At 37.6% G+C, this 26,839-nt stretch overlaps 1 protein-coding gene across 5 annotated transcripts in view; it reads left to right on the top strand.

Moving 5' to 3' along the window:
- The window catches only part of LRP1B (LDL receptor related protein 1B), a 641,000-nt gene that overhangs the window by 605,919 nt on the left and 8,242 nt on the right, over positions 1-26,839 (top strand). For 4 of the 5 annotated variants that reach the window (XM_054278342.1, XM_054278341.1, XM_054278337.1 and 1 more), the window contains 5 exons: positions 8,537-8,698; positions 12,733-12,907; positions 13,553-13,657; positions 15,632-15,745; positions 25,241-25,317. In XM_054278342.1, coding sequence (XP_054134317.1) covers positions 8,537-8,698; positions 12,733-12,907; positions 13,553-13,657; positions 15,632-15,745; positions 25,241-25,317 — 633 coding nt within the window. The remainder of the gene's footprint in view (positions 1-8,536; positions 8,699-12,732; positions 12,908-13,552; positions 13,658-15,631; positions 15,746-25,240; positions 25,318-26,839) is intronic. The other variant, XM_054278340.1, reaches the window with a different exon arrangement.

The following is a 26,839-nucleotide window of genomic DNA, read 5'->3' as shown; positions in this document are numbered from 1 at the left end:
TCTCTTACTGGGGTTCACCAAACAGGAATTTTACTCACCTAATTCTCAGGAAGATTTTGTTGATGAGAATTCAGATCCTTCATTTTTCTGGGTTCAGGGGGTTTATCCTGTTAACAAGCAGGAATTTGACAATTGGTCTTTGTCCCTAACACATAAGCTTTTGTATCTTTTATAGTGTTTGGGCTAGAGAGGAAAAGTGTAAAAATAAGTCCTCTAAAAAGTAGCAATTCTGTGAGAACAGAGAAGTAGAACTCTATTTTCTGCTTCAAGGAATATTCAAATATTTGGTTCAAAATACAAGAGCTGGAGAAGAGTTTTCTACTTCCTTCTCAGAAGCTTTAATGTGCTTAAGATGCTGTGAATCATTTTCTCCTGCATGATGAAGTGGCCACCACCCTCTGAAAAAAAGCCCAGGCACCTGACCTTGAGAAGTTTGTGACTGCTCATCAGAGATTCCTCTCTGTAATGCAGAATTCTGTATCTGAGCCTCTGTGGCAGAGAAGGCTTAGATTGTAAAGATTTCCATTGCATTCCTTACTAATTAACCTATGTAAGCCTATGTAATTTGCTAATTTAGCCCCACTTGCTGGCTTCTCTGGAGCCTCCTCCCATTGACTGAGGCATGGTGGCAAAATTCCAAGTGAATGCAAGTCCAGTAATTTATTCTTTCAGTTCTGACTCGTTGAGGGTTAATAATGTTGTTCATAATAATGACTAAATATCAGAAAATGAGAATTACTTGTACTGGAAGTTGATGAATTAGACTTTAAACTGCTCCTAACAGCTGATAGAACTACTGGCACAAGTGATAAGCAGCGATTTTTATCAATGTGGTGGGATCAATAACTGCTAAGTGAGGACGTGCAAGTGAGTGCAAGTGATGGTTTAAATGGTGTGCAGAGTTTCTTCATCATCTGAGAGGATGTTTATTCCCACATTTTTACATGTCTGGCATCTAATTGATTCTTTTGTGGGGTTAAAAGGCTTAATAAAATTAATAACTTGGCTCCTGAAACTCAGCTCTGTTGTGAGTCCTGCAGAGACCCCAGGGTTTTATTTAATCCTCTTTTTTTGGCAGTAGCCACGGGGCTCTCTCACCTCCAGCAGTTTGTTTTCCCTCTCCCAGGCAGTTCACACTTGCTGTGCTCACACAGCTATGCTATTGCATGGATATTTTTAATTTTCATTTGCTAAATCCAGCCTCTGAAATCTCTCAGCCTTGCTAAAACAATTAGTGCAGCAGGTTTTGCCACCAGTGGGTAGAGGCAAGATATGAGCAGGGTCTACAGTACATTTTGTTGAATTCTTAACATGGGCCTGGGGATGAAGAAATCAGGCTGGGGATGAAGGAATCAGGCTGGGGAGGAAGGAATCAGCCTAGGTATAGAGGAATCAGTCTGGGGATGAAGGAATGAGCCTGATGCTTGGTCCCCAATGGAATGATGTGTCTGCACTAAAGTGCATCAGGAGAGACAGCATGGGTATCTCCACCATCCACATTTCATTGTTCAGCTGCCTGATTTGGGGGAATCTGGACCTTTAACAGCAGCTGAAGTTTATTGTGGCACACCTGACCAAAGTGTGCCTTTAAGAGCTGAGATGAACACAGAGCTGGTTCTGATGGCTGTACCTGTGCACACCCACTGATAGGAGTATTCTTCTGATGTGCTGGCTCCCTTTAGCTTCATCAAATTTTTAACAGCCATATTTCAAGTTAACCAGATATCCTATCTGCCATTTCCAATTCATGAGGGTGGCTGTGCCTTGGAGCCCACACCATAACTTTCATGTGCTGGAAATGGGGAAAAAAGACCTTGTATCTTTCTAAATCACAGTGACTCCATCCAGTATTCCAGATAAAATGTTCAGGTTGATGTGCATCTCATCTTCCTTGCATACCTAGCCTCTGGACCTGGTAAATATTCTATTAAGAGAAAATCTCTATTTCTTATCAGGCTGTATTTCTTATCTCTATCAGTCCATAAATCGTGTGGTACTGAAACAAACTAGCATGCCAGTGAGATGCCCCTTATCACAGTTTAATCTGGCCCATGATGTGCTAAGGCTGCTACATGTTTTACAGAGAGAAGTTACACTGGACTCCCGAAAAGCATTGAAAAATGTAATTAAACCAAGAAAGCTTAATTCCTCAAGTGTTTTTGCAGCAACCATTTTGTTTTTCCAGTCGGATATACAGCCCTTGAATTGGGCTGGGCACTTTTAGCTGCAGGGGATGCACAAGCCCTCCTCAATGAGACTGAGGGTGTGAAATCCAGACCAGCCTTCTCCTTGTCTCAGCCTTCCAGGCAGAGCTGAGCTGCTGTGCCAGGCTCATGTGAGAGTTGTTAGCCTGTTGTTACTTTATTCTTGCACATTTCTACACGTAGGAATGAAAATTTCCTTTATTACCAGGAATTGTTCAGTTTCTCATTAATGGCTTTAGAACTTCAGCATTATATTTTCTCTAGATTTGTAGTTTGTCCTACCAGGTTGATCTGACAGCAATAGAATCATAGAATCTTTACGACTGGAAAAGACCTCTGAGGTTGAGCCCAGCCCTTAACCCAGCTCTGCCAGGTGCCCCACTAAACCAGGTCTACAAGTGGCACATCCTTTAAATCCTTGTGTTCCAATGGGTGTATTGGATTTTGGTAAAGAACTCCCTCAATCTCTGTGAAGTATAGGATTACTATTTTACAATTAAGGCAGCTCAGTATCATTTGACTTTGATCTGCTGTGCTGTTGCTGTCTGTGCTCACAAACACCTCCTCAACAAGCAGCACTCATCCTTCTGATCCATTATACATCTGACTCATCAAACTAACCTGCTAAATTGATGCAATCAAGTTCTACATGTTTTCCCAACTTTGCCTTTCCTTAAAGTATATTTTTGTTCAAAATTATGACAATTTTTCCTCTGGAAGTTGCAGGAGCCATACGTGTACCAGTGCCAGTCTAAACCCGCCTGCAAAACATAAATGACCTGTGGTAATTTCAAAATACAAATGACCTGTGGTCATTTCAAAAAACAAATGATCTGGGATCATTTCAGCTTGCTTGACCCTCTCTTTCTTGGAGGTTTGAATTGCCCCTGTCAATTCTGACATGTTATTCTAACAGCTTTGATGCAGTCAATCTCACAGGTGTCATTTTGTACATGTGGCCTCTGCAGAGCTTAGGGGCTGCCAGCAATTTTAGCCTCGTGAGATGATGCTTCCAAAGGGTCCCTCCAACTGGAAACTTCCCCAGGAGTCAGGGAATTTCCTTACTGATCATTTCTGGCTCAAAAATGAGGAGATTTCCTGGGAATGAACCTTGCTTCATATTCTGATCCAAATAAAATGGTGCAGCACACAAAATACTCTCCTGGTGAATGTGTGTGTTCTAGTGAATGTGTAAATCCTCTTCTCTTTCCCCACCTAATATAGAATAGTAATGTGATAACTAATTAAGTAAATTGCAGAGTATTACTAATTTTTTTAAAACATGATTGTGCTAAATCTTTGCTGGATGTGTTAAGTTGTAGAACCTCATTATCTGCACACAAATGTTAATTTGTTAAACAAATCCCACTGGCAATTCAGGGATTATTCACTGTTGGCTTACTTACTGCTAAGCCTTTTGGCAAATTCCTATGTGAATGTTATATAGCCAGAGATTGGAGCAGCTTTAATTAAAATTTATAAGTTTACGACAGTTGTATTGAACTACAATAATTGAACAAAGAAAATGTCATCAGTTAATTAAAAGTACACATCTGGGACATGTAATTAAAAGTTTGGGTGTAATCATGAACACTTTCCAGTAAGCCAAATTAATGGGAATTTGGGCAAAAAAAGTCACTGTTGCCATAAAAACACGCTTTGTTTCTCCATGTAGTTTAAAGTAAATATATTGCAGGAATAGTTTGCTGATTGTCTAAGGTATGTCTAATCACACAGAATTGTGAAGTATGTATCAAAATGAGTGAAAAGAAAATAAGCTTTTCATTAAATGAAAATGCATTAAATGCATTAAATGAAAATGAAATAGTCTGAAAGAATCATAGTGTATGAAGCAGGTATTATTTTGTGTTCTATTTTATGAGCAAAATAAGGTGATTTGGTGCCTACTGGAAACACTGTCAGTGAAGAATCTGTTTTGCTGATGCCACATCAGTGCCAGGAGTTTCCCAAGGTTCTGCCAGCAGGACAGGGACCATGAGCAGCATGAGGATGGTGTTTGCCTGGAGCTGATCCCAGCACTGGAAAGAGCAGTCCCTGAGACTCCTCAGAGATATTTATAAATTGTTATTTTCTCCCTTCCAATAACACAGAGAGGCTTTGTAGCTGTTGGGATAGATCCCAATCAGCTCACCTACTAATTATCTTCAATGATGCAGCTTTTCTCCACTCCTATTGTTTCAGTAAAGCTAATTATGGCTCATCAGCCACACAGAAATGAATTATTGTGGTTCCCACAGACTGCTGATAACAGCTCCAAAGGACAAGATATTGCTTGCAGAAAGCTCATGTAGAGCCGCCTCCTTTTCTTAACTAGTGACAGTAAGTTAAATATTGAAATTAATTATGCATATTCACACATAACAACTTCAAAACACACATTGCTGGTATTGAATTTACCAGTGACTGGAAGAAATAAATAATGTAGGTATTGGTGAAGACATTCATCTGGATGATCTCATTTTCCAAAACTTGCAGAAAGCTTACAAAAAATAAGGCTACTGACCTAGGTTTTAATTATTTTAAATTTTTTTAAATTTTGTTTGGTTATTGAAAATGCAGAGTATTTCTCTGTTGCTTAGGCAATATCACAAATGAAAATTGATCCCCTTAGAATTCTAATTCTTGCAAAATATGCATAAATATAAGCTTAAGATATATGAATGAATTCCCAAAAAAAGTCACCCACATATTACAGAGAAAGTAAACCAAGATATTTTTTAAGCAATTTTTGAACTTTATTTGAATTTTTGAATTTATTTGAATTTTATTTGAATTTATTTGAATTTTTGAAGCAATTTTTGAACTTTATTTGAAAATTTATTATATAGACAATTGTTATTATGGACCAAATTAAATTGACAAACCAGGAGTAACTATAGCCTCTCTATCCAAACCTAACTGAACACTGAAAAATTTAAATCCCTGGTAAATTATTTTTTTCTTTTTGAATGATTTTGTTTTGGTATGAAGGGGTGAAACTGCATTTCATTTCCATGTCAAAAATTTCATCTATTTTTTTAATATCCTACTGCCAAAAATAACTTATGTCTTAAGACTCACCAGAATATATTCTCCTTTATTCTTCTAAATTCTGTTCTGCATTTGAAGCAGTTTAACATTCTACAGACCACTTTCCATGTGAATATTTTTCTACATGCTAATGTGTTGTGAGTCTTTCTGTGGTGGTGAGGGTCAAGAATTCAGAGGGAGCTTTAATTCTGTGTCTGTAGAGTTCTAACCCTGAGATTTCATGGCCAGAGAAGGTGCTGGAACTCCCTGTGCATGAGCTCATCCTGCAATTTCTGCTAGCTGGGTTATGTGACATCTTGGTTACATGACTGTTTCCATTGCTAACATAAATCTATGTTCTGATTCCATGATGCAAAACCTTGTGGCATTGTTCAGCTTTGTTTAATGCTGCAGTTTTGTTAAACTATTCTTGGAACCATTTTTTTTTGTATCAGAAATAATTTATGAGAATAAGGCAAATGAAAATGTCATTATTAGTATTATTTCTGGTGTCAACAGTCTGTGTATAAATAGGCAATGGACTGTTAACATTACTGAAAGTCATGTTAAATTGAGTGACAAAAATGGGGTTTAGGCTATACTGTATTAAATTTTCATTTAGCTGTCAGCATTTTGGCATATTTATAAGTCTACTTTAGTGAAGAACAGAATAATCTTTTCTATAAACTAGAAAAATATCATTGTCTCATCCTTTTAACAGATAGAGGAGTATTTATAATGAAAACTGTTTTCTGACCTCCAGATCTATGTTCTATTGTTCTACCACTATTTTATTTTTTTTCTTTCTTTTTTTTTTTTACTGAAACACTGCTTCAGATGAAGGATGATGTCAACCCCCTGTCTTGGGGGCAGAAATTTAAATACATCTGTATACATGGGGAAAAACAAGTGGAATGTGTGCTAACATCTGAGTTCAACATCTTTGATTTAATGTTTGGATCACAGGGGACAGATATGAATAACCAGGCTGATGCATATTAAAGGAGCTGGAGCTATTTTTAGGTCAATGGTTTTGTTCCTGCTGTACTCATTAGAGAGAGAGACTTACTGATCTCATGGCCCTTAGGATGATTTGCAAAACACTTTGAATTAGCATAGCTTAAAATAGAAAATACAGAAAAGAATTACATGAAGTGTGTCGTGTTAGAAGGGCAAGAAGTGAAGGAAAAAGATTGTATAAATCATTCTGCATGAGTCAGAGAGAGGAGACAAAATTTGGGTGCTTCACTTGCATTGAAAAATTCTCCAAAGAATTTGATATTGAATAATTGCACAGGATTTAAAGAAAGGCAGACCAGAAGAAAAATCAAATTGTGGGGTTTGTGGAATATTCAGTTTAATTTTAATTACTCAATAATACAGCCAGGTAAGTGGAGTAGAAAGACCAGCAAGGTAAGCAGGGTTGCACATCTCAGAGTTTCAGATGCAGCTAGGGTGAACATCAGGAGGCAAGTGGGAAAGTAGGTGTGGATACATTGGGTAATCAGTGATAAATTCTATTTTTCCTGTTTATGCCTGTAATTCCAATCCAGTGATTCTGCATCACACATGCAGTACATTACACAGTTAACTTGATAAACTCCAAATCATGAAATGTTTGGGTTTGGAAGGAACCTTAATCCTCATCTTATTCCAACCTGTCCTATCTGCCCTTTTATTTCAGAAGGGTGGTCAGGTTCAGCCTAATCTTAATCTCTTTCCTTCCTAGGAATCCAGGAAAAATAAGTGTTAAACTTTGTTCTCCGCAAATTTAGGAAAATCCTTAAAGCTGAATGGAAGTGAAGAGGAGGGTGAGGGAAAAATAATGTCTTGCAAGAGATAATCAAGAATGAGAATGGTTTATTAGGAAGTGAGAAGGGAGATGGCTGCTTGGACACATCAAGTCATTTACCTGGAGATTATAAATGAGATAAAAAAGCAGAGTCAGGAGATGGAAAAGCATTAATGGAATCTAGAAGTTTATTTTAAAGAAGATAAGCCTTAAGAAAATAAGATGGGAAAGTGGAAGGGTTTAATAAAACAGTGGAATTGTAACAAAGCTATTAATCCTTTAGACATGAGATATAGATAAAAAAAAAAAAAAAAAAAGGGAAAACCACAACAGAGAAGAATGATAGGAGGACAATGCATTGGATTTTGAAGACTATTTTAAAATCCTTTGAAAAGAAGCTGTAGACTAGGAGTTCATTGTGTGCAAATGTTCATCCCCAAGTGTTAACTGCTTTTCAGACATTGAATATTGATGTTACAGGCATCTTTGGTCTGATGCCAGACAGCAATTTTTATGTAACAGTCTCCATTATCTGGAGACTAACAACACAAAACAGGCACAGATACTTGTGGTTTATTAAGAACTGTTCTGTAAAGTGTAGCTATTAGTGCATTAGTAAATATTTGTTTTTCTTGTGATTATATATCAAGATTTGTAGATTTAAGAATAATGTAGTGCACTCTGAAGAGACACCAATGGTGATCACACAGTTATCCTCTGCAACAGGAAGAACCCAGTATGGCAGGATGACTTGAAGATTTCACTCAAATCTTAAATTCCTGCTTAGGACTACTGTTGAAATGATTGTACGTTGTGGTGTTGTGAGGGTCCCCAGGAAGAGGTGAGAGATGAGAATCTGACTCCAAGTTCTCAGAAGGCTGATTTATTATTTTATGATGTTATGTTAAAAGAAATTGTATACTAAAACTATACTAAAGAAAGAGAAAGGAGACATCAGAAGGTTAGACAAGAATGAATAATAAAAACCCCTGACTGACCAGAGTCCTGACACAGCTGGACTGGGATTGACCATTAATTAAAAACAATTCATATGGAACCAATTAAAAATGCACCTGTTGATAAGCAATCTCCAAACCACATTCCAAGCAACCAGATAATTATTGTTTACCTTTCTTTTCTGAGGCTTCTCATCTTCTCAGGAGAAAAATCCTGCTGAAGTGATTTTTCAGAAAATATCATGGTGACAATTGTATATTTTAAATAATTACTTTTTTCTCATAAAAGAATCAATGACTGCACATGCATAAGTGTAAAAATGCACAGATTCCGGTTTTGAGTGCCCAGAGCTCCCAGACACTATTTAGTTTTTCAAAAGTTCTGCATTCAAGCAATGTTTACAAAGGCACGTTCTCAGCGTCCAGAGAAACACGGTTGGGCTGGAACATTGAAACCTCCTGCTCTTACCACAAACCCGTGTTGAGAAAGTGCTGATTGTCGTTTGAATTTGTATTTATTTTGATCACAAACCAACTTTCTCTGTTGTGGACAGGCCGGCCGACGTGCAGCTGCGCCCTGGGTTTCACGGGGCCGCGCTGCAGCCAGAGCGTTTGCGAGCGCTTCTGCCAGAACGGGGGCACCTGCAGCGTCACCGCTGGCAACCAGCCCCTGTGCGCCTGCCTGCCCGAGTACACCGGAGACAGGTGCCAGTACTGTAAGTAATCCCACTAATTATTCCGTCTGGGTGTGCAGGAAAAGCTCCATGCAATGGAAGTTAAACCATGCGTGGGTGATTTATTTTTTTTTAACGGCGTTGTTAAATTCGGCCCCAGATTGTTCGTGCTGCTGAGGCAATGTCATCTGGTGTATTCAGGTGATCTTTGAGCAGATTTCTTCCCTTCTACGTGGCTGAAGAAGGAGCTTTTTTGGGAATGATTTATTGTTATTTTCATGAATAAGTGTAGAGTGGAGCGGTACAAGACAGATGACTTTGTCAGTAGCCGTGAGATAATTGTGTTAAAATCTTCTGCTACAACTTGTCATGTGTTTTGTTATGCTGGTAATGAATTGACACAGTTGGTTAAAGAACCTTCTGGTGTCCCTAATCTTTGCAGACAAAAAACTCTTTTAAACTGCTGCTTTACCTTTGTTTTGTATTTCTAACCCAGCAAGCAGCACCTTGAGGATAGCATTGAGTTTCACAATGCTGTATTCCTTCAGCTTGCTCAAAGATCACCCTGAGTGAGGTTTCTGCCCAATCCTGGTGTTGGAATTGTAAAGGATTTCTGAATGTTACTCTTGTTTAGTTCTCAGGATTTGGGTTCTGTCTTTTGTATCTGATTTTCTCCCTGTTTTTTTTCATTCCACTGACCCATCAGTCTCTTCTCATTGAGATAGTTTCCTGAAGGTTTCCATGCCCTTAGAGAGGCTCTACTCACTTTCTACAATGTCCTCTAATTTTTTACTTTAACAGCGGAGTAAGAAAAGCAGATTATCAACTAGTAGGCATTTTGCTCTTACTTCATTTATATTTATTTCCTTGCCATGCTTTTCTTTTCTTTCATTATCTCTTTTCAGTAACTTGAAACATTTTAGCGTAATCTTAAATTTCTTAATTTGGTCATTCATTTAAAAACAACAGTATGTCTTCCCCACAAAATGATGTTTTCAAAAATGATGTTTCAGAAGCAACGGTCCTAAAGTTAGAACAAATTATTTTACTGAGACCTGAATAATGTTTTTTATTCATCTGCTTTTTTCTGCTCCTGCTTTTCTTTGACTGTAACTTTCTAAAGGCAAGGACTGTCATAGCCTTGTTAGACTGTCATAGTGCTTGTCAGAGAACATTAAATGTGAAAGCCATCATCTCTTATATACCTTCAGTGAATTTCATGAAGAAGGCTTGATTTAAGGAAAAAAGGGATGGGAAATTAGCTGTTATAAAGGCCTGGTTTAGAATTATCTACAATATAAACAAGTATTTAGTTTTAGAGAAAGGTCTGTCAGACAAGGAAAGGGATAGTGTGTATCTTAAATAGGATTTGTACTGAAGTAAACTGAATATATTTCCAGTTGGGAGACTATGAAATAAATTGAAACCTCTGAATGGAAAACCAGCAGTAATTGTGATTCTCTCCCCCTTGGTATTAAACAAACTGCATGAATCCACAAATAAGTATCTGCAAACACAATTGGGTATTTGAAAATAGTATAGCACATAAATCATGCACAGACAGACACACAGATTAAGCAAAAATATTTACTTGAGGCTTACCCAAAACCAAACAAATTGTTTCTAGTTGAATGCTTCTGCAAACATCCTTTTTTTTTTTTTTTAAGAGAATTAATTTAAATGTAAATTCAGGAATTTAGGGGTACTTTTTAAGCAGTGCTTATTATCAGATTTGGATTGTCTGGAAAACTGCCACAATACAGAGACTCAGAGACATTATAAAATACAAAATAAAATTAAGCTTTTTGCTTATTTAAAACTTAAGTCTTTTGGGGAAAAAGAAAGTCTTACAATCTTTTAGAGTAAGTTTTGTGACATTATACCAGTCTACAGTTAATAATGTGTATATAAAGCCGTATCTGTTATTTTTTTGCTTTATTCACACATGTGCATGATGTTTTGCTTTATTAATTACCTTCACTTTGTATGCCAGGTGGAATACATTAATATGGCATTATTGCAAAGACTGGTTGCCTCCCAGACATCTTTTTCAGTCTGTCTTTGCTGTGATTGAAGGTAGTTCATATGCAAAGGATGACACATGAATGTGTGTAGGTATTTTACTCCTTCTCCCAAGCTTAAAATATTATTAGTAGAGTTTTATGGCAGGGAGAAGACATTTGCTTGCAGTATTACCAGCTTGCAAAGACCTCATTTTCCCCACACTTTTCGTCTCCAATTACCCAATGCAGAGTTTCTCCTGTGATTAGTTCACATAAGGGATAATAACCTAAATGAGTGCTCCGTGTCAAGGCACTGGCATGGCTGAAATAAATTTAAGTGAGTGAATTTACATAGAATTCTACTAACACTGTGTATGTTATTAAATACACATAAATCTGATGTATTTGAATGTAGCTCCCTGTTTTAAATTCCAGAAAAAAGACACATGGAGTAGCTAAAGTTCATTTCTTGTATCATTTAAGGCCCAAACTACCTTAAAAATAGGAAACATTTTCATGCAGTTACAATCATTCAAAGTGGATATGGTGATCCCACAGGCTGTGACTTTCTCTGAAACTGAAATCCCTTTTTTTAGGAGAAAAAAGAAATAATTTTCTGTCATTTCAACCCAAATGTAGCATAAACATTTTAGATACTGCAGATGACTATAGGTGTTTGTGGCTGCAATCAATCCTAAAAACTAATAATTGTTTTGACATATGACTTTCCTACTCTTAGGTATTTGTGTTCTTTGGTTTTGGATTTTTTTTTTTATCATTATGTGCATGCAAACATATGCCCCTTGCACTGCACTTACATAAAATCACTCTCAGTATTAGCTTTCAAACTGCAGTAGTTTTTGTTCCAAAAACAGGCCCCCTGCTGCAAATTGCCATTCCATACCTGGAACTGGGGAACAAGAAACAATTAACAACTTCATTTAGCATTTTTTAAGCCACTCTTCTTGCTAATTCCTTAAGCAGCTGAGCCTACAGCCTGCACAGACAGTGGAGACATAAAATGAATATTCAAGCAGAAACAACTCCTCCAACAGCCATGCTCTCTCCCTCAGCAAAACTCTTCCAGCAGTAGTCTTTCCTTGGAGAGGAGGAAAAACAGCACAGAGTCACATCAGTAAAATGTGTTTCTGACTTTGAGATATCCTCACAAGTGATTCCCATGGAAGCTGTGGCTGCCCCATCCCTGGAAGTGTTCAGGATCAGGCTGGATGAGGCTTGGAGCAGCCTGGGATAGTGGAAGGTGTCCCTGCCCATTAAGGAGCTTAAATGATGACTTCAAAGAAAAAAACAAACCATGAAATAGAGTTGTCACTACCATATAAATAAAAATTACCAAAATGCTAAATACCAATATTTGTAGCCCTTGGAAGATTCTTGAATTAGGCAATTTGATTTTTTAAAAGGGATGAAAACTGAGACAGTTACTGGTGGTTCTGAAGAGTCAAAGAATTCACTACTTGAAATATCAGTCCTACTGGCATTTAAACAGTTAAATACCATAATGGGGTCTTGCACAGTCTGTAAAGCTTATGGCTGTTTGTAGTACTTTGTAGAACTTATGGATTATGTCTTTATATATTATTATTAGAACTTCATGAAATTTTAATATGTGGATAAATGAAAATAAAACTTAATTATTTCAAAATATCGTTTCAATTTCAGTTTAGCGTAATGCTGTTAATGGTAATGTGAATGTATCAGAAGATTTTTATTCAGCCAACATCCCATTAAATACATTAACATTGCTCTGCTTTTCTCATCAGGAGTCTTTATATTATGTGGAATGATGCCATAAATGGTTAGACAACTAGAAAGGAAAAAAAACCCCTCTTATGAATTTATACTTCCATTTCACTCCCCAAGATTACATTGTTAATATATTATATATCTGTTTATGGGGTATTCTCGATTCCTGTGGTTGCCAGTGAGTCATCAGCTTCAGCTTCCATTCTGTTTTTATTACAGTACCTTTAAAAACATGAAAGCAAAGTATTATTTATTTCCATAATGCTCCTTAATGTCTTTTAGTGACGAGGTCTGGTGCTGTTTCAGATGTCTGCCACCACTACTGCGTCAACTCCGAGTCGTGCACGATTTCGGCCGACGGCCGCGTGGATTGCGTCTGCCCCGCGCGCTTCGAGGGCCCCAAGTGCGAGGTGGACAAGTGCGCCCGCTGCCATGGGGGACACTGCATCGCCAGCAAGGACAGCAGGGACGTGGTGTGCAAGTGAGTGTGTGTGGGAAAGGGGTTTTGTGCCAAATCCCACATTTAACAGCAGTTCTATGCGTTGTCCTTGACATCTCTCGTGCCGTAGTTTGTCCCTGGTGTGGTCACGTCACTTCAGTTCCTCTGTGTGGGTCCTGTCCATACCAAACCAACTGGCTCCTGGCTTTCAATACCAACTCATGGAGCACTCCTCACTGGAGGAAGCACAGTATAACAGGAAACTGAATGGCTTTTCACTTGGAAACACTGAAATTAATCAAGTTAGCAATGGCGTTCTTCTATACTGTTGAAATTTCTTCCTTGTTCTTCACTGTTGAAAATTCTACATTATCTGTGACAGTGATAGAAACATACTAAATACTGTTGGAGGCATAGGTAGCATGTGCTGCTCTATTGCTGAATGATTGTTTTGTATTCTAATAGTTTATTTTCATTAAAAGAGAGATTGAATACATATTGTGCAATAATCTCTTTGCCTGTGATAACTTTTCAAACCAGTAACCTAAAATTCTTTCAATCAGTAGATCTTATAATAATAAGGTCTGTTAATATTAAAATACTGATTTTACAATGAAATGCTCAGATTTACTGAAATACTGATTACACATTTCTTTTTTTTTTTTTTCTATTTTTTGACCATGGCAGTTGCACTAATGGAAAGATTGCCTCCACCTGTCAGCTGTGTGATGGCTACTGCTACAATGGTGGCACCTGTCAGCTGGACCCAGAGACAAATATACCTGTCTGTCTGTGAGTATCCTGCCCCCTGCAGATCATTACAATGCCTGTATGACAACAAATATTAAAATTATTGTGCATGTGTCTGCATTTTTGGTCTCTCTGGGATGAATAATGTGCTGGTTGCAGTTTTGACTTACATTATTTGTTTTCTAGCTGTTTGTGTAACCTCATACTTTGCATACCTTTTTGCAAAATGTGTGTTAAAATTTAGAAGTAAGGACTCTTTTGTGAATGCATATAGATACAAAGATGTATCTTTGGAAACTTATAGTAATTTTAGGTCTGTGCAGGCATTTTTTTCTGGAATGGAAACTCAAGATTGCCTGTCCTGCTTCTCAGAGGTGGATTAAGTCTTTTTTTCCTACAGAAATGGTCAGATTTGGAGGCAAAACCCTTCTCCTGATAGCTGGAGAATAGGAAAAATCATGCCAGTGTTATTTCCCTTATGGAGATATGCTCATGTATTTCATATTTCTGCCCTAACCTTCCCACTGCCCAGAGTATTGCAGCTGTTCTGGGGTGAGATTGTGCTCTCCCTCCTGTGTCATGGTCAAGAGAGTAATTCAGAGTGCTTTTCGTAAGCCTAGACATAAAATGCAAAAGAAATTGGTGTTTTGTAGCTTAGAAGTTAAATACTGTTGCAAGCAGAAAAGCCTATGTTCGACTCCTTTCTTGAGAGCTATGGTGTATCTTCTTTTTCAGCTGCTCAATATAAAATACTGAAGTAGTCACTGTAGCAAGAAATTAATTTCTTTCCTGCTCTCAGTTACTCTGAGATACCTCGTCACACTCTTTTTTAATTTATTTCCTTAAAATATTCATTTCACAATGGTCTTCCACTTCTCCAAACAACCTGGAGCTCAGAGCATCCTCCAGGCTGGAAGAGAGAGGTGTTGGAAGATGGAATTGGACATGAGTGTCTCATTCCCTGGGTGACATGAGCAAATTGTTGCTGGCACCACAGCTTTGTGAATAAAGATACAGCCATTCCTTCATTTTGTTGATGCAGGTGATCTTGAAAAAGGGAGTTTTATTCAGACTCTCAAAGGAGTTTCATAAATGCCTAGATTTTGTTAGTGTGACCAGGGGAAGAGGTGTGCCAAGGGTTCTTCCCTGAGAGAGCTGGAGCACTTCTGCTTGAGAAAAAGGACACACAATTGTAGTGGCACTATCACTGAAAAATTGTCCATGTATGTTTGCAGGTTCAGGGCTGAAAATAATGTAATTTAGTTTTGCATGGTAGCCCTTATTCATTTGGAAATACTTTTGGTGCTTATTTTTCTATTTCATTATTATTTTTTTCCTGTTTTTACCATTTTGCCTGTTATTTGTGCCTCCTTAAACGTCTTTAATTGAGGACTAGAGACTGATAAATCCTGACAAAAGGAGAGTATCAAAAGGGGAGAATCATATTTGTAAGGCCCAAATATGCTGACTAAGCCTGGTGATTCATTTGCTTAAACACCTAGAATGGCTATTTTGGAAACTTGTGACTTTTCATTAATTTTTTGTCTTATAAAACTCTCATGTTTTTTCTCAATTCACATGGAACACCATAGCATCTCAAGGAAAAAGAAACAAAAACAAAAGGTTTTGTGCTTTAATTTGTGTGTGGATTTCCAATACATAAATGCTGCAGCATACACCAACACCACTAACAATGCCAAGAAAATGGTAATGACCATTTTTAAGGCCATTGCAATCTGGATCAATCGGTAGAAATGTACATCTGACAACAATACTCTGAGATCCCTTCAGGCAGCATAGCCCCATTGTTTGAAAGACTATTTGATTATCAGTCATGAGCAAACTTCGCAGTGTTGTCAGATGGGCCTTCCATGACAAGAAAACATTGGTTTTGTCTTCTGTGGGTGTGTGCCCGTGTACGTGTGCGTGTCTTGCCGTCATTGTGCGTAACGCGTTTGAATCTGTCCAGCACAAGGCAGAATATTTATGTAGGTCTATTTTACTGAAATTCTGCAGATGCTCTGTGGGGTTTAAAAGTCAGCGCTGTGACCAGAAAGTGAACCCTTGTGATTACTACTGTCAGAATGAGGGAATTTGCACTTTAACCACGTTTAATGAACCGAGATGCAAGTAGGTTTAACCTTCCACTTAATGCTGCACATTCTGTGACATCATTCCAGGCCACGGTTCATTGGTTCAAGTCATGCACATTCACATACATTTCACAATATATACTTAATCTGGGGGACCATTTCTATAATACACACTTACCCTTTGAGAGTTGCACTGATGAGTATATTTAAAAATACATTTGGAGTGTGTGTATCATCAGAGGAAGAAATAAAAGGCTTTATTTTACTAAATAAATTGGGAAAAAACTGAAAATGCCACTTGGCCTCTGTTGCTCATGTTTTGAGATATTTTACCAAGCTAATCCTACATAGCATTAAGTTTAGTGAGCAGTGATATTGCACATGTTATGTAATCTGACTTCTTATTTCTTATCTGAACAGGGAAAGGAACAGAACAGCTACTTAGGTGCTACTTCAGGAATTAGGCTTGTATTTTTAAGTCTTGTTAATTTTTATAGAAATTTTATATAAACTGTTAAAAAAAAGTATATGAGTTACATCATAATGTTGACTTCTCTGGTTAAAAAAGAAAATTACATTTGTATTCTCTATTTCTATAAAGGATTTTAGGTCTATTTCTTAAAGAAAAAATTTTAGTATTCATCAGAAAAAGAAACAAACTTACTCTTTGAAAATCTTGTAAGGCAGATGTACAGAGAGATACAAAACATCTGTCAGATGAACAAGCATTGCTCAGTGGTTGTGATGCAAAAGTCAGTAGTGAAATCATGAACCAAAGACCTAGACTTGGGAGAAAACGTGTAATTCACACAGATTTAAACTTCTCTCAGTGAATGATCTATGGAAACACAGAAGGGTGTGGGGATGTGATGTGGGTGTCTGGTGAGTAGCAAAGACAGTGACTGCTTAGGGTGAATAATCTAATTTTTTGTTTAAACATGGTCTCAGTTGCTTTGTCAGTGTTCTCATGCAATGAAACTCTGGCTTGAGGTACCATGAACCCATTGGAAACAAGATTAATGTCCTAACTACCAACTTCTACCAGCTGGAAGAGTGTGGAGTGGTCAGCAGAGTATGGGACAGGGGTGCTTGGAACTTTTTGTATCTCCATGTATCATGCTTGTGTTTTCAGAATCATGCAGCCCTAAGAACAACATACTGCTGCCTATAAAGTCACATATTGGATGTACCTTTCCTGCTTTTTCTCTCAAATGCTCCATGAGCCATTTGTCCACAGCTCAATGTTTTTCTAAACCAGCCTCTAACTGGGAAGTGGGTGATTTTTAGAAGAAATAGGAGATGCCTGGGTTTATTGTCATTCAGCAGGAGCTCTGCTCTGTCTCACAGTCAGCATCAGCTGAGAATGAAAACTTTACACATAATCATGCCCTTATTATCATTCAGTAAAGACAATAAGAATAAGGTTTAGCAGTTCCAAAGGGCAATCCTACAGCCATAATTATAGAGCAACTCTAAGCCTGTAAGAACAGACTCTCCTTTCAATATTTTTATTTTATCTTCCTGTCTCAAGGTGTCTTTTTAATGATGAGTGCACTAAATGACCTAAATTTCAGTTGCACTCTGGAAGGAGGAGTTGTGGTTTTCACCTCACCATTTTAGGAATGAATGAAGGTCTTGCTGTGGTTTCACCAAAAAAAAAAAAAAAAAAGAGAAGGTTTTATGAAGGCTATTGCCAGTTTCAGTGAAAGCTCTGTCTTGGTTTCAAATATGCAGAATTTGCTGTGATTTCTCTTTAGACTTCAATGAAATCTAGAATATTATTTCTTCAAATTATTTTTTAGATGTGTGATGATTGTTGTTCCCCCTCCTTCCCACATTATTGTTCTTGCTCAGTTACAAATGTTGTGAGAGAATTTCAGAATGTTAAAATTTGGGATAATGACCTTTTCTGAAAAATGTTCTATTTAGGGTGTCTTAAAGTAGCATAATCTGAATAGTTACTGCCATCCTAGTATTCCCAAACTACATTTTCAAAGATCTCTTTATTACTGCTCACTAATGGGTGGGGTCTGTGTGTGAGATATGCCTGAATTGCCCCAGTAAATTCACAAATCAGTTGAAAAAAAGAATGATCAGGACATCAGATTCATATGGGAAATAACTAAGAAATTTTTTTTTCTCTGTATTTCACAAACTGTTCATTCCATCTGTCCTATCAGTCTGTCTTTAAATAAATACCTTTATTTATGTCTCTGTTTCTTTCTCACTAATTACCCACCTGTATTCATTCCTGCAAGAGAAGCAGGGTTTAGAGAGATATTACACCTTGTATGATACCAGTGAAGAGAACTGGAAAGAATTTAAACTTTCCAGTACTTACGAGTAGTTCTGATTGTTGAATGGGCAGGGCACCCATTGCAGAATCTTTAGCACAGAATATTGCTCTCTCTCAGCTTTGTTTCTTTTATACCTTCATCATAACTATACATTGCTAGAACTCCATCATTTTTTTGTGTTACTATTAGTATTTGTACCTGCACATCGATGTGTTCTATAATTATTATCTGAAAATAAATGTGATCAAATCATAACCCTCTTAGGCATTCTAGAAATATAAAAATCAGAAGACAGAGTACAGCACTGTATTAGTTGCCTGTGGCTGGGTGTGCTAACTGTTCAGAGGGATTCAAGTGTGTGTTGTATTTCAATATTAGAACAAACATCAGTTCCTCTGTAGTGAAGAACAAGTCATCCTGCAGAGTTAATGAGAAGGCACAAACCATGCAGGAGCTTGGAAGAAAGCCTGAATTTGGTAACAGAGGAAACTGAAAAGTGAAGGGTGGAGAAAGAATAAATAACTTCATTTCTTAATGGAGAATTTTGGTCATGTAACAAGTTAAGGACTGTGAACAACTGGGGAGAGAACAAATTGTGGAATTATTTAAAACTGATAACAAAGTTTGAACTTTGACATGGATAAATTAGGAAAAGCAGCTCCTGCAGGAGGGAAACAAGCAGGAGAGCTGCTCTTACAGAATCCTGGGATGCTTTTGGTTGGAAGGGACCTTAAAGCTCACCTTGTTCCAGCCCCCCTGCCACAGGCAGGGACACTTCCACTGGAGCTGCTCAGAGCCTGACCCTGCCTGGCCTGGACATTCCAGGGATGGGGCAGCCACAGCTTCTCTGGGAATCCTGGTGCAGTGTTTCCAGGTTGTTCTTGCCAGCTTTATACCCAGGAGGCTGGAGAGAGGCGCTGTGTGAGGGGAGAGTGTGGGGTGAGCACCTGTGTGTGCACATGTGTGTGTGTTTAGGTCCCAGAATTCAGGAATTAAAGAGTGCATTCCTCTTTATGGAGGAGCTCCCCTGCAGCTCAAGTGCCTCCTCTGATGCTGGGCCTTCCTCCTGACATTCCTGTTGAAAAATCTTCCCATATGAACAGTTTTTATTTAAGTGCACATGCAGCTGTACAAGTGCTACATATACACACAGGTTTATAATAAATAAACTCATCACTAAACCAAACTTTTGCTCAACAAAGGTTCAGGTACATCCATGGTCAGTTGTGGACAAGAAAGGGACCACAGCCTGCAGTCCCTGGCTGGCATTTTCTGGAGGCTGAGTAGAAAAAGCCTCTGTGGTGTAGAACAGTCACAGGATTGAAAAGCCTGACTAAGGGAAGGCCCTGGTAACCCTGAGCAGCAGCACAAACCAGGAAATTTTATCAAGTATCCTGCAATAGATGCTTTCCATATGATTTCCTGGGGTATATTTAATGAGCTCCCCAATTGCAATTGCTACAGGAATGTCACAGCATTCTGCCAGTCCTTTGAGAGCTTTCTTTTTCAACTAAAAATATCTTTGTTATAAATATCTCAAAACTGAATATAATCCGCAGGTTATACCTTTGTGTGATAAAAGATCTTTTATCCACTTTGTACCACAAACTGGTAGTAGTTCAAGAACCAAATGAAAACAGGTGTTTGAAGAGTGGTTGTCAGAGGAGGAGCTGTTAAGATCTTGGAAAAGAGGAATTTGTATCTTTTTCATGGAGCATTTACTAACTAGGCTGTAATGCAGATATCCTTTGTCCATGAGTTTAAAACTGTTCAGATAAAACTTGTATAATATTTGCTGCTGTATATCACTGCTTGTGAAAAACATGCTTGGGTTTTTATCAACCTACTTACCCAGTCTTTTCTAACCTTTTTTTTTAGTTTTACCATCTCAAGCCCTTTTCCTTTTGTTTTATTGCTCAATGTAATTTCAGCTACAGTAGTAGTCACCTGTACATGCTTTTATATATTTTCTGTTATTATTTTTCGTACTTGTATAGCTTCTGTACTGTACACATATTGCTAATTGCATGGTGGTTAATGACTCTCAGTTTGTTCTTTTTCTTACCTTGGGATGAGTGAGGCTGAGTTGCACTTGGAAGTTGTTCCTTACAGTGAACATCATGCAGCTGTGAATAATCATTTGTACAAAGTAATAGCATGCCCAAATTAAAATTAATTTTTAGAGTCACTTCTTTTTTTTTCTCACATATATTTTTACTAAATTTCAGGGGGGTTTTAGTGTTCCTGAAAAGAAATTTTTCATTGTTTTGCTTGCTTTTGAATCATGTCATTGTCCTATTCTGAATGTATTGGATTGCAGGGTAATTTGTATTTAATTTTCAGGTAACAAGTACAAATTTTGTATCCCTTAGCTTCTACATTTTTTTCCTTTTATGATGTTGAGGGATGCTCATTAGACAAAGCTACTAAAATGTGGTTTGTTCATGTATAAAATGATCATGGAAAAGTTACTACTTGAAAATAATGAAACTCTACAATAGAGGGGAAGCTGCAGAATGTGCAATTATTGATCAGTCCTGGGTTGGGATTTTTGGTCTTTGTTATGAAAGTGCTTTAATTTAGAGAGTTAATCAGTGGATTTAACTCTATTATATCAGCTCCCTGTATGAACAATGCATATCTGCAGAAGTATTCTTAAATTTATTATAAGGAATAGTTTAATTATTTGGTTTAGTGCAAAGCTTTTATCATCCTCTGGCATCCTACAGAGTTTTAGGGGAAAAGGGAATTTTGATTTTTCTTTTTCAATGCAATTTAGTTTAGATAGTAAATAACTGTAATCCTGATGTTCTCTTGTCTTATAGTTTTAATATCAATGATAAGACAAGTTCCACTGAAATTTTAATGTTGTGTTCTTAAAATAGAGAGGCTAGATACTTTCATTAGGATGTTTTAGTATATATTGCTATATAATCACCAAAAGGAAATGCAAACTATAAAAAATGACTTTGTATAATGAAGAAATATCATTTATAGCTAAGAAACATTTTCAGTTCCCCTTCCACCTTTGTTTTGTAAGGACTGTTCCACAGATTCTCTTACACCTCTAGACTAATCTTTCAGTGTTGTCATTTTTGGATCTGCACTGGAATATTGAGTTGGAAAACAGTTGTCTACAAAAGCACTTTAAACTGCATGTTATGCCTTCTGTATTATATTTTTATGACAATGCCTGTGGCACAAAGAGGGAGAAAAAAGGAGAAACAAACTTTTTTTTAAATTGCACACTGCCACCAAATCAGCTCTTATTTTTACTATGTTTTTTTCTATTTACTCAGTGATTTCATAGTCAAATGGTCAAGTACATGAATAATGGAGATTAGAAAGTTTGCTCACTCTGACCTGTAAGTGTTATACAGAAAGAGACAAGAGAGACATTTTCTGTCATGAATGGATCTGTAATAACAGCATTATCAGAAATGTAAATATCTCCAGTCTAAACATTCTTCATTCCAAGTGCAACACCTTCATAACCTCAATTGAAAGTTTTTTAAAACATCACTCTTTACAATGCTAGTTCCTCCTCATTCAGTACCTCAGGAGGCACTTCCCAAGCACTCATCTCTTTATAAATGTGGAAATGAATTGTTGCAGAGAGAGCTGCAGAAGTTTTATTAATGACCTTGGCAGCAGAACGTGTGCAACCTTTATTTTTTACTTTTATTCACTCTCAGTTTTCATGTGGGCATCCCCTGTGGTACTGCTGCTCTTTGATCTCTCTCTGGTTCTGCTGGGAGCTGGAGATTTGCACCTGAGATGTTCTCTGCAGCACCTTGCCCCGCTCAGCTGACTGCAGCCTGTCCTTCACTGTCAGCTTCCCCATCTGTTTCCATCTGTATTTGTCTGGGAGTGACTCAAATCAGGCATTTCCACTGTTCTTTCTCCTGAGTTTGTGATGATGAGAGCATCTTTGATGAAACAAAGTGGCTTTATGTGGTTCTGCTTCATTAATGCCTTTTTGTTTGCTCATACTGTGTGATGGTGTTTGCAGGGGTCCAAGGATGAGGGAAGAGATGAGGATCTGACTCCATGTTTCAGAAGGCTTGATTTATTATTTTATGATATATATTACATTAAAACTATACTAAAAGAATAGAAGAAAGGATTTAATCAGAAGGCTAGCTAAGAATAGAATAGGAAGGAATGATAACAAAGGCTCTGTCTCAGACTCTCTGTCCCAGCCACCTGACTGGGACTGGCCATTAATTACAAACAACCACATGAGACCAATCACAGATGCAGCTGTTGCATTCCACAGCAGCAGATAATCAATGTTTACATTTTGTTCCTGAGGCCTCCCAGCTTCTCAGGAGAAAAAATAATAAGGAAAGGATTTTTCAGAAAATGTGTCTGTGACAGTGCTGCAAATGTCCTGTCTGACCATACAGCCCCTGAAAATGGGACAGAACAGCTCCTGCTACCAAAGGGTTTGGGAAAGGACAAGCCACTGCACATCCAACTCAAACAGGAGTCAGTTCCCATGCTAGGAACTAAGCAGTCTGAATTTAAATGTCCTGACACCAGAAAATGCTGTTATTAAGAGAAATTTCTCTCTGCAGACAATTAAAACTGATGAAGATCTGCTCATTTCCCATCTTCCTGCATGAACAGTTGTCCATGTCCCAACTCCATCATTATTCATCTGCCTGCTCGTGGCTGATCTTCTGTGTCAAATTCCCTTGCAGAAAACATCCCTTTCCCCTGGGCTTTACTCCTTTTTCTCCTCTGCCTGCCCCAGACAAGCCTTTAGTACCTTGCTGGACCATCCAAGGGCAGTCATTGCACCTCAAAGATGGCAGCCATCCTTCCAGCTTCAGTCTCTTTAAAGTTTATTGGAGAAAGCAAGCATTTGGAAAAAAATTAAAATACAGTGGCAACTAACAATGTTTTTATGAGACTTCTATCAAATGCCTCAGGTGTTTCAATATTGCTGATTTTTTTGCAATTAGAATGACAAGATAGATAAAGAATTTTTAATATGTTTGCCTTATTTTTTCCTCTGTTTACTGCATATCTAGCTGTAGGATTTTTTTCTTCACCAGCTGTTTTGATATCATGTCTGCTATAAGATTCTGAAGAATGTAATTATACATTATACAAGTTTCTCATGAGCTTGTACTTGAATGCTTCATGGTGATCCTTTTGCTAGTCTCATTGCCTTGTCTTCTCTAAACTGTTTTTATGACTGATTTGTCATAATGATTTTATATACAGTGGAAGCATTTTAAATATTTAATATAAGAATTTAGTTGCAAAGTTAGATATGTCTAACTCTAAAATATTTTTTACTTTCAATAGTGTAGTATTAAATGCAAATTGCCTGTCATCACAAGTTTTAATTACATGAGCTGAATGCTGAACAGGAATGATGCAAAATATCAGGAAGAAATAGAAAGACTTTGTTTCATGTTTGTCATGTGCCAAGAACTTGAAGCTGAGTAGAATATTCTAAATATAAAGATATGTAGTGTTTCTCTACAAGAATGGAGACACTTATTTTGCAGCTCTATGTTGAAAAGTGATATTTTTAAAAAGCAAATTCCTTGAACAGTATCTTAGTAAGGTAAGCTGTCAGTGCAAGCATTTTTATCTTACATAATTGCTAAAAAGAGATCTGGAAAGAAAAAGGAACAGATGCATCTTTTGAAAGATTAAAGTTGTGTTCCCTGTGACTTGCAGTGTGCTGAAGTGATGGTAAGCAGGTGGAAAAATCAGTTGGGTTCAGTAATAAAATATATCATTGTGAGGCATGTGTGTAATTAGGAACTGGGGCTTCTTTGCAGTGAGGAAACCTAAGTGTGTATTTGCCATATTTATTTAAGTAAGCAAATTTATTTCAATGAACATGAAGAACTTCTAAACTATAATGCAATTTAGCTAGTGTGTGACAATATATGAGTCAACTAGCAATAATCAATATATTTTTTAATAAATCAATAATGCTTCCAAAGACTCTCTATAGAGCTTAAGCACTTTAATAGTGAATCCTACCAAAAATTAAATTTACTTTTCAAAATAAGTTCAAGCTTAATAGAAACACAGTAAAGAGATTTGTCTGAATGTCAGGTTGTGCTGGAATAGCTTTAGGAGCAAGGAGAGAAACGAGCCAGTGTTCTGCAGTGATCTGCAAAGACAGAAGAGAGCCCAAAGCATCACCAGCACAGCTGCCCAGGGCTCCTCCCTGAGAATGCCATTGCTTTTGTCTAGAATATCTGGTGTCTTTCCAAAACTTCTTTTATTATAGAACAACATCAGTTGTTAAGCAGAACCAGCTGTAAACTTTGCAATGTATTAAATCCTTAGGAAGGCATCAGATAGAAGGAGTTCTTGGAACTGTATGAGGGTAACGCTCTATTGCACCTCCCTAAAGATAACTGATGCTGAAATTCATAAATAATTCAAAAAGACTTAGAAAAAACATGATTCATTGCACAATATGCAACAGGGACAGATGAAAAGTGACTACTTCCTGCTGTTTCCACAAGGAGACTTTGAGGGTCTGTAGTAAACTTAATCATATTTACAGCAGGTTGAATAAACAATTTAATTTCATTCAGGTATTTGTTTCTGCTTTTGATGGATTTGCTGAGTCTGCTTCCATGGACTCCTTGTGTTTCCTTGTGTGCATGGAGAGTGTTCTGAATCCCAACTGAGGAGCTATTTGCATATTGATATTCACACTAGGAAATTATAGCAGAATAGCTGTGAATAATCCAGGCACCTGGCTCCTGGAACACATATTCTGAATATAAATAGTTTTTAGGGCTTTCTGAGGCCAGGAGATGCTCCTGTCCCTTTAGGACAACTCTTTATTCTTTGGCTCTCAGGTCTGCTTATACATACACACATGTGGCTATATTCCTGCAAATAAACATCTGGTTATAAAGTTCAAGGTTTCAAAAGTTAAAATGCTAATATACCTTTGATTAAACTTGTTTCACTATTTGAGAAATTGGAAAGGAACTCTGGAATTAAGGTTGCAGTGATAATAACAGGAATCCAACACACAGAGGTGTAGGTTTAAACTAAATCCCCGCTCTGAGTGTTGTCAGTGGCAGGGTCCTGCTGACTCCTCCCATGAGGATTCTTGTTGGTTTTGTAGAAGCACTGCTGTGGTTCATGTAGCTCTTGAGAAGATGCTGGTGGTCTCTTTCATGTTGCTGTGTTAATAGCTGACATTTATTAACTTCCCCATCGTAATTGGATCCTTTCAGATGTTCAGCCAACTGGTCAGGCACGCAGTGTGAGAGGCCAGCTCCCAAAAGCAGCAAGTCTGACAACATCAGCACCAGTAAGTACCTCCAATCACTGCTGTCACTTGGCAAATTTGGGTCACTCTAGAAATCTAAGCCTTGTGCTATCTTAAAACATGAGTTTATGTCATGAAAATGCTCATTACTGGTATCTTTTTCTTTAAAAAAACCAAAATGTAGATATTTCTAGACTTTTAGGTTGCCATTTGGTGTTGCACAAGGCAGTTCTTAGGCCTTGCACTCCCTGCTCCAAGGGCTAGTGCACTTTATAAAGAAAAGAATATCCAGTGACAAGCATTTGGCCATATCAGCCCTGTGCAGGGAGCTAGTGGGAGACCTCTGACCATTTAAATCCTGCTGAAAAGCCTCAAAAATAGAGCTGTAAGTAGTGCATAACTTTTGTATTGGCCATCTGCAGAGGGCTGAGTTTTAGCCACTGTGAAAATCATCCCGAAAGTAAGAACAGCTCCTGCTGAATGTTTTTAAACACCTCTGAAAGCATGAAAGGATGGCATTGCTGCAGTACTGGCAGCTGAAAGTGGCCAAGGCTGCCTGCAGAGTGCTGAGTGTGCTGCTGGTGCCCTGCTGGACCTGCCCTGCTCACATTTAGCCCAAGTGGAGCAGCACAATGAGCTGCCTGCTATTCAGGTCAGCTTGGTGGATAGATGAAACTTTTCAGGGCTTTTTTCTGAAATGTTTACATGCCAAGGCAAAATTAACTTCTTTTTTTTTTTTTTTTGGCACCTAGGTAGAACTTAAGGCAGTTATTCATCAAATGTTTTCTTAAAAGAGCCTTGTTGTAATATCCTTTACATGCTGAATCTTCATAAGCTGAAGTGAACTCAGGATGCTTCAAGTTTTTTTTTCAGTGCTTCATTTCGTGTCTCTGACAACCTGACTTGGCTTTCAGGCAGAAAGCCTTCAGGCAGAATTCGAAGCACTTCTCAATTCTTTATTTAGACTGTGGTTAATGTAGAGCAGACACTGCCAGCAGCTTATTTTTTTAATAAATCAATAAATGTTGTCAGTGAAATAACCAGCAATATTTTTGTTTTCCACCAGTTAAGGATTGTGATATTAAAGAAAATACATGCCTCTCCACACTGGCTTTATGTTGGATTCCCGCTTTTATAAGTCCTGTATTTATAACATAGAATTATTTGTTGCATGTATTTCTTTATGAGCAGATACTAAAAGCAAGGCTCAGAAATAAGGGTACAGTTACTGACCTTATTTTTGCAGATAGTCTCATTTCAGTGAAATTATCTGCCAAAATAATGTGAAGCCCATTTTGTTCTTCCCTGTTCCCTGCTCTCCTTTAACATTGCTGTCTGATCTGTGCACTGTTTTTCTGCTGCATTAAGCATTATTGTAGTTTTTGTGATTGCCTATATCAACATAACAAAATTGCTGGCTCTCAAGTACAATGCAGTAAAATGCAGCAAAATGCAGGAATGCACCAACCATCTAGAAATGAAGATTGCTGGCTGCTTTTTATTTTCCCACAAATAAAGATAATACTAATACTAATTAAAATACCAATTAATTCTTCAACCAGAG

The sequence above is a fragment of the Melozone crissalis genome, unplaced genomic scaffold, assembly GCF_028551555.1.
Source record: "Melozone crissalis strain CALT ecotype California unplaced genomic scaffold, PUWL_Pcris_2 ptg000023l_1, whole genome shotgun sequence".
Lineage (NCBI taxonomy): Eukaryota > Metazoa > Chordata > Aves > Passeriformes > Passerellidae > Melozone > Melozone crissalis.
This window is presented reverse-complemented; position numbering and strand designations above follow the sequence as displayed.